Consider the following 9,175-nt stretch of genomic DNA (forward strand, 5'->3'; position numbering starts at 1 on the left):
AAATCCGTACTTCGTGGTCGTCGTCGTCCTCCTCCTTCCCCTCCTCCTCCGCCTCCTCTTCCTCTAGCGCCGCATGCCCCACTCTCTTCCTACGTAACGTACCTCCAACCTTCACACGTACGCGTGTCAAACTTCAATATCGCGACACGGTGGGGTGACACGACGTTGAGGTGATACATCAATTAATATTCAGCGAGGCAACCCTTTCCCCACCCTCTCACTTACACCCCCCCCCCGTCTTCCACGGGAACCCTTTCCTCACTTCTCCCGACTCTCTCCCTCACACTACATAGAGATTCGTAAATCTCTCTCCCTCTCTGCCTCCCACCCTCCCTCCTTCCTCCCTCCCCTCTCCCTCCCTCCTTACCTCCTCCCACGGGAGGCCCCTCCCTCACCTCTTGCCGACGCTGGGGGCGGTGAGCAGGTGTGGTTAATGAGTGCCCGACCCTCGAGTGATCGCACGCAATTATCAGATCTGATCAGATCTTATTTGTCAGCTGCTGAGCGAGGATGAGGATGAGCGCGGAGGGATGCTGCGATCGACGGACGCATGGATGGACAGACGGACGGACGGACGGAAGAATGGATGCAGGGATGGACAGACGGACGAACGGATGAATGAATGGATGCAGGAATGGACAGACGGATGGACGAATGAATGAATAGATGCAGAGATGGACAGACGGATGGACGGATGAATGAATGGATGCAGAGATGGACAGACGGATGGACGGATGGATGAATGGATGCAGAGATGGACAGACGGATGGACGGATGGATGAATGGATGCAGAGATGGACAGACGGACAGATGAAATGTACGGATGAAGAATGGATGCAAGGATGGACAACGGACAGATGAATGGACTGATGGACCGATGATAGAATGATCGGATGGACCGGACAGCGAGGACCAGACGAATAAATAGATGCAGGATGGACGAACGGGTGGATGAATGACAGATGGCTGATGATAGACAGACCCGACAGATGGCACGGAACAGCCGTGTCGCACATAGGGAACAATGACCGGACACACCACAGTGTGGACGCGCGAATGCGGAAGCTAGAGCATTACTACAGCACAGCAAGCTGAAGCCGCTCCACACCTATTATCATGCATCAACATCGCAAATTTCTTTCTCACTCCTCGCGCTCGTAGCGACGACGAAACGATGACGACGCGAACGAAGACCACGACGACCGACGACAACAGAATAATAAATCGATTCCGATGTTGCGCGACGACCGCATTATTGATCTGGAGCGACAGATGAGAACACTCGCGAGAGAACTGCCGTGGGGTCATATGAGACAGGTTGTTTGAGACAGGGATGATAGACAGAGGTAATGATACAAGGTAATTGATACAGGGAAAGACAGAGGTGTTGAGACAGAGTTGTTGAACAGATAGTAATTAGAACAGGGTGTGAGACAGGGATGTTGAGAACAAGGATGTGATCGACAGAGGTAATTGATACCGAGGTTGTTGAGACAGGGATGTTGATACAGAGGTATATTGATACAGGGCTTGTTGAGAGCAGAGTAAGTGTATACAGGGTTGTTGAGACAGGGATGTTGAGACAGAAGTAATGATAGCAGGGGTCTTGAGAACAGGGATGTTGAGACAGGGTAATTGATCCAGGGTTGTGAACAGGTTGTTGACCAACAGAGGGTAATGATACAGGTGTTGAGAACAGGATGTTGAGGCAGAAGTAATTGATACAGGGTGTCGTTGAGACAGGGAATTATCAGGGGATTGTTGAGACACTCACAGGGATTTGATACAGGGTTGTTGAGGCAGGGATGTTGAGACAGAGGTAATTGAACAGGGGTTGTTGAGACAGGGATGGTGAGACAAGGGGTAATTGATACACGGTCTTGAACACAGGGATGTGAGTATCAGGGTATTGATACAGGGTTGTTAAGACAGGGAGTTGAGACCGAGCCGGTAATGATACAGGAGGTTGTTGAGACAGACGATGTGAGACAACCGAGATAATTGATACAAGGGGTTTGAGACAGGGATGTTCGAGCACCGAGTAATTGATGACAGGGGGTTGTTACAGGATGTTGAGACACGAGTCAATTGTATACAGGTTGTGAACAGGGGATTGAGACAGAGGTAATCCTCACCACCACGCCGCCGTTTGAGGCAGGGATGTTGAGACAGGGTAATCTGATACAGGGGTTGTTCGAGACAGGGATGTTGAGTTACAGAGTAATGCAAACAGGTTGTGAGACAGGGAGTTGAGCACAGGGGTAATGCATAACAGGGGTGCGTTGAGACAGGTGATGTGGAGACAGGGCTAATGGAATACAGGGGTTGAAGACAGGATGTGTTGAGACATGGGGTAATTGATAGCAGGAGTTGTTGAGACAGGGATGTTGAGACAGAGTAACTGATACAGGGGTCGTTGAGACAGGGAGTTAGACAGGTAATTGATACAAGGGGTGTGAGAACAGGGATTGTTGAGACGAGCGTAATTGCATACGGAAGTTGTTGAGACAGGGATGATTGAGACAGGGGTAATTGATACAGGGGTAACAGAGACCGAGTCACTGAGACATGGGTCATTGAGATGGGGCAATTGAGCGGGGTTCATTAAGACAGGTCATTGAGACGGAGGTTGTTGAGACAAGGGACGCGGACACCGAGTCACTGATATGGGGGTCATTGAGACAGAATCAATTGAAGACAGGGATCACAGAGACTGAATCACTGAGACAGGGGTCGTTGAGACAGGATCACCTGCACCATATAGAGACATACTGAGCGTGTCGAGGAAGTGGCGCTAGTATTCATAGCAGTCGAATCCCAGTAGATACGAAAGTTCGGCGCGAGCAGACGCGCTGCACCCCTGGGTTCAAGCCCCCCCCCTCTGCCCTCCGCCGAGACCCGGCGACAAACAGGCGGTTGCGAACACCGCGCCGGCGTAATAAACGCAACGCCCCCTAGCAAGCACCGCTGCAGTGCAGCGCCCGCGCCTTGGCTGGGTCGGTGAGTGCCGATTACTGGCGCTCAAACCACGCGCTGCACGCCGGCACACGTAATACCACCACCTCCGATCACTTAACCCTTGCCTCCGACCCCCGCGCCTCCTCTCGCTGGCAGCTCCGGGCGGGCCTCCCCGCTGCAGATGCCGAGCATGAGCAGCGGCAGTAGTAAGACGGGGTATTACTGGCCGTAACTACAGAGCCAAGCGGCGGCGTCAGCGCAGGCGGCCAGCGCGCGGCAGCGCAAGCCCGTGATCGTAATATAAAGTGCGGTAATCACAGTACATTGAGCAAGCAGCAGTAAACCGCCACAGCCAGCAGCCAGGCAGCAGGCACAGCACAGTAGTAGGCAGGCAGCAGCACCAGCAGTACAAGGCAGCAGCAGCAATAAAAGCCCAAAAAGCAGGCGCAGGAGTAGTAGTAGCAGCCTGCAACAGCAGATAGTATAGTGGAGCAGCAAAGTAGCAGCAGCAGCAAGCAGTAAGCAGTAGGCAAGCGGAAATCAGTTAGTAATAGTCGCAGTAAGTAGGTCAGCAGCAGCAGCAGTAGCAGCAGAGGCAGCAAGGCACAGAAACTCATCATTCACAAAAAAAGTCTAATCACACAGATTGCACCTTCGCGTCTCTCTATCTTCTCATTCTCTCTCCAATTCCATCCTCCCCTCATCTCTCCGTGCACGCTCTCCTCTCTCTCTCTCTTCTACTCCATCTCATCCTCTCCTCTCTCTCTCCTCTCACATCTCCTCTCTCTCTCTCTACCCCTCTCTCTTCCCCCTCTGCCATCGCTCTCCCTCTCCCGTCTCCTCCCCTCCTCCTCCTCTCTCCCCATCTCTCGTCTCCTCCTCTCTCTCTTCAATCTCCCGGCTCTCCTCTCTTCTCTCTCCCTCGCTCGCTCTCCTCTCTCTCCCGCCCCCTCTCTCTCGCCTCTCGCTTCTCTCCTCTAAACCTACTCGCTCCCTTCAACGACGATTGAGCCATGCCTTCAAATACATGCTGCCCCCCGCAGTCTAAAGTACATATCCTTCATCCGCATAGCTTTTTTAGCGATGTAAGCGCGAGCTCCCACAGTAGAGATACACCAGCCCCCCAATTTTTCCTATGGACTAGAATATCGGAGCAATGACGATAACCCGTTCGCTAGCCCACAGCCCGACCGGGAAACAGCGGCGAGCATTTTCGCTGGAAATAAGAAAAATTACGCAGGTTAAGGATGCATTTGCTAAAGAGACAGAGAGACGCACGCGAGAGAAGGAGAGAAGGAGGAGGAGGAGGAGGAGAGAGGAGAGGAGGAAGGGCGGAGGAAGGGAGGAGCGGTTACACGCTGCCTAATCGCTATGTAGGCGTGCGGTGTTTTTTCTGTCGGCCCTCGCTCTCTTTCTCATCCCTCTCTCTACTCTCATCTAATCTCTCATCTCTCTCGCTCTCCTTCTCTCCGCTTTCTCAACCATCTCTCTATCTCATCTCTCGCGTCTCCCTCTCCTCGTCTCTCTCTCTCTCTCTCTCAGCTCATCTCTCTTCTCTCTCTCTCTCTTCCTCTCTCTCTCTCTCTCTACCCAGCCCTCGCTCTCTCTGCTCTCCCGCTCTCCTCTCTCTGCACTACCACCGGCACCGCTGCGCAGCTAGCGTCATTACCCCGCGCACCGCTGCTGCAGCTAGCGCGTCACTACCGACCGTCATCCGCTGCTGGCAGCTACGTCACACACCGCAGCCTCTGCGGCAGTTACCAATCAACTACCCACCGCACTGCTGCTGACGCTAGCGTCACTACCACCATACACCGCTTGCTGATGCCTAGCGTCAGCTCACCACACCGTCACCCATGCGACGTAGCGTCACTGAACCTACAGTCACCGCTGCTTGGCCACTGTGCCACCCATTGCAGACACCGATACTGCGGCTGCTGATTTCTTGCTAATATCACCACTACCGACAGCCCACGCGCGCCCACCATCGTCACTTATCACGCCACCGCACCTATCGCACAACTATCACCACGGCCACTGCCACCATCGTCACTATCACAGCCAAACCGCCTACACCATCGCCACAAAACCTACGCCACCCCACCATCGCACATAACACGGCCACCGCCACCGATCGGCCACTACCACGCACACCGCACCAATCTGCCACTACCACGGCGCAGACCACCAATCGCCACTACTCATGGCCAACCACCACAAATCGCCACTACGACGCCACCGCCACCCATCGCCACTGACCACGCCAACCGCGCACCGAATCTGCCACTAACCAACTAGCCACCCCGCCACCATCGCGGCACACTACCGACGGCCACCGTTTCCACACGCCACTACCACGGCACCGCCACCGATCGCACTACCACGGCCCACCGCCACCATCGCCACTACCACAGAGCCACGCGCCAACCAAATCGCCACTACCGCCACAGCCACCGCCACCACTGCCACTACCCGCAGGCCACCGCCACCGATCGGCCCCTACCAACAGCAGCCGCCACAAGCGCCACTCACACAGCCTACCGGCCACAATCGCCACTACCCACGGGCCACCGCCACCGAATCTGCTGCAAGCTCGACCACAGCCACCGCGCAACAAGCCGCAGCGCGCACTACCATACAGCCACGCCCGCCGACACAGCGCCGAGCTACCGACAGAACACGCCACGAACGCCACTACCACAGCCACGCGCAACAATGGCCACTACCAACAGCCACCGATCACAATCCCACACCGACGGCCACCCGCACCGATCGCCACTACCCCGAACGCACACTCAACCATCGTCCACTATCACGGCCACCGCCACCATTCGCCACTAAACACGGCCACCCGCGTCGGGGCGCCGCACCTGCCACATCCGCCACTAAGACCACGGCCCCGCCACCATCCGCCACTACCACGGCCACCGCCAATGCGGCCACACCAACGGCCACGCACCACTCATCGCCACTACGCATGGCCACCACCCACAATCCCACTACCGACGCGCACCGCCGACCATCGCCAACTACCACGGCCACCGCTCAACCATCGCCAACTAACCAGCAGCCACCGCCACCATCGCCAACTACACGCTCACCGCCACACGCCACTACCACGGCCACCGGCCACCATCGCCACTACTCACGGCCACCGCCACCGAATCGCCACTACACAGACTTTGCCGCCACCCATCTGCCATACTAGCCCATCAGCCAGCCACCTATCGCACTACCACGGCACCGCCACCATCGAGCCACTACCACAGGCCACCATGCCACAAGCGCCGGCCACATAACGACAGCCACCGGCCACAATCGGCCAACTAACCTACGGCCACCGGCCACCGAATCGCCCACGTCACTACCACATGCCACGACCACAGGCCACTACCAGCAGGCCAGCCCGGCCATACAATCGCCCTACCACAAGACACTGCCCCACATCGCCACTACCCACAACAGCCACCGCCACAATCGCGCCCTACCAGCCAACCGCAAAATCGGCCACACCCGGCCACCGCCACCATCGCCACTGACCACAGCCACCGCCACAAGCGCCACATACCACAGCCACCGCCACGAATCCGCCAACTAGCCTACGCCACCGCCACCATTGCCAACTACCAACAGCCACCGCCACAACGCCACTACCATGGCCACCGCCAACAAGCGGCCACTCCAGCGGCCAACCGCCCCAACGCCACTACCACAGCGCACCGCACAGATCGCCACTACTACCATGCCACCCACCACAATAAGCCACTACCACCCCACAGCGCCACCATCGCCGAGCTTAACGCACTAGGCCACGAGCCGACACCCAGCTACCATGGCCACCGCCACCATCGCCACTACCACCGGCCACCGCCACCATGCGGCCACTACCATGGCCACCACCACAACGCCACTATCAATGGCCACCACACAAAGTGCGCACTAACACTGGCCACGCCACCATCGCGCAACTACCGATGGCCCGACCAACCTCCATTATAAGTTCGAGCCGAGCGTCACGTTTTATTGCGTGGCGATATTAAATCGAATCAACCGCTAATAACCCTTTACTGCGGTCGCGAGGAAAAAAATCCTCCTGTCCCCGCCTCTCTCTCCCCGGCCTCCTCCTTTGTCCTAACGCAGGGCGAGCTGCAACGGACCGTGACGTCACCAGGACGCGACGCGAGCGCACCTACCGTCGGTCAGATCCACCGGGGTGGGCGGTGGGAACTAACAAAGAATAGTGGGTGGTGTGTCTGCGCCTCGGCTCTTTTCGCTCATCTCGCCTTCCTCATCATCTTAATCTGCCCTATTCTCTTTCCTCCCTCATCTTCTCTCGCGCCTCTTTCATGCCAGCGCGCGCAGCGACAATCCTCGGTTCTGGTGGGCTGGCTGCCGCACGTGTTAACTTCCAACCCTCAACCCCACCCCCTGGCGCGTGTACCCCCGCCACCCCACACCACTCGCAGCGACCCCACGCGTGATCGGAAGCAGCGTGACGGAGGCAGGCGCTCGCGGCCGGTGTAAAACGCCCACGGTGGCGACGCCACAGCACCGTGGACTGCACGCTGAGAGGCTGTGTGACCCCACCGTGACCCCTGACCCGCCCCCCTCCCGCCGAATGGGGGTTTCTACGCGCCTGACAACAAGCCCTGGCTACTACTAGCAAGACCCAATCTAAACCACAACACAGCCCCTACACAACTGCACCACTAACTTCCTGAAGCCCTTGTCGCTTACCATCTCTCTCATCTCTCTCTCTCTTCTCAGCGTTTCTCTCCTCCCTCTCATCTCCTCTCTACCTCTCTGCCTCATTTGTCTCTCTCCCATCAATCGAGCTGTCTCTCTCTTCCTCCTCCCGCCCCTCTCTCTCCTCTCGCTCTCTCTCATTTCTCTCTCGTTCCTCTTCCTTCCCCTCCCTCTTCACGGTTCTCTATTTCTCTCTCTCTCTTTCTCTCTCTCCTCTACTCTCTCTCATCATCATCATCCGTCTCATCGTCTTCTCATCTCTCCATCTTCTCTTCTCTCTCTCTCTCTCTCTGACCGCACGCTAACTAAATGAAATACGGTAGTGCGACCTAAAAGACCATCAAGAGAGAGAGAGAAGAGAGAGAGAGAGAGAGAGAAAGAGAGCAGTAGAGAGAGATGAGAAGAGAGAGAGAGAGAGAGAGAGAGAGATAATATTATTATATTAGGTATATATACGGTGTAATGCAGTATTTAGAAGAGTCCCATGGGAGAGAGAGAGAGGAAGGAGGAGAGAGAAGCGAGTAGAGAGAGAGAGCGAGAGAAGAGAAGATGAGAAGAGAGAGAGAGAGGTGCGAGTGAGAAAGACTGACAGAGAGAGAGGATGCAGGAGAGAAGGCGGGCGGCGGCAGAGAGACTAGGGGGGAAGAAGTGGAAGAAGGAAGCAGCAAAGAGAAGGAGAGAGGGGAAGGGGGGAGGGTAGAGAAATTACGCAGCGCACGGTCGTAGCGAATTATTCTACGGCGCGGGAAAATTGGTGGCCGGGAAAGAGACGGTTTTGGCAGATTAAAATTCCCGCGCCGGGGCGGGGCAGGCCGGCAGCCGCCGGGCAGCCCCCGCCGCAAGTGATATGATGATGCCACACCCCCTAATTAGAGGGGTTGGCAGGCTGGCCTCTCTTAGCGCTGATGCACACGTTCTTGGGTGTGTTCACATCCAGGGCGGCTCGCGCCCTGTGGCAACATGCGCAGCTCTGGCAACATCGGGTAATTGTGTTGCGTGCCGGCCGGGCGCTGCGCGGTGCCGGGCCGCGTGGCGGCGCCGCGGGGTGCCGCAGCCGGCTGAGGCCTTCGGATACCCGGAGAGGAGGGAGACAAGGGGAGACTGGCGCCGCGCGGCAGCCCGAGGGAAGAGGAAGAGAGACTCACCAAAGAGAAGAGAGGGGTAGGAAAGAGGGGGGGAAGCAGAATAGGGGAGATGATGGGGAACCGGAAAAGGGAAAGAAGAGAAAGAGATCAGAAGAGGGTGAGAGCGAGACGAGAGGGAGGGAGCAATCAGGGGAGAGAGAGCGGGGCGGGATGGAGAGAGAGGCCGGAGAGATATGAGGGAAGAAAGAGAAGGAAGAAGGCGAGCAGATACAAGAGACCGACGACCGGCAGAGAGGGGATAGCGAGAGAGGGAGGAGCGCTTCAGGCGCCGAGAGGCAGCCACGACGAGGGCGCGGGGATTACTGGGGGCGTAAGGGAACACAGCT

At 56.8% G+C, this 9,175-nt stretch overlaps 1 protein-coding gene across 1 annotated transcript; it reads left to right on the forward strand.

Annotated features, from left to right (window-relative positions):
- Positions 1 to 3,719: 3,719 nt before the first annotated feature.
- On the forward strand, positions 3,720 to 4,559 carry LOC106817369 (the record flags this gene model as incomplete). Its single annotated transcript, XM_014822029.1, has 2 exons — positions 3,720 to 3,767; positions 4,473 to 4,559. Coding segments are annotated over 2 exons (135 nt in total), but the record flags the coding sequence as incomplete, so codon positions are not given.
- Positions 4,560 to 9,175: the final 4,616 nt, after the last annotated feature.

This window comes from Priapulus caudatus, unplaced genomic scaffold (assembly GCF_000485595.1).
Source record: "Priapulus caudatus unplaced genomic scaffold, Priapulus_caudatus-5.0.1 Scaffold1704, whole genome shotgun sequence".
Classification (NCBI taxonomy): domain Eukaryota; kingdom Metazoa; phylum Priapulida; class Priapulimorpha; order Priapulimorphida; family Priapulidae; genus Priapulus; species Priapulus caudatus.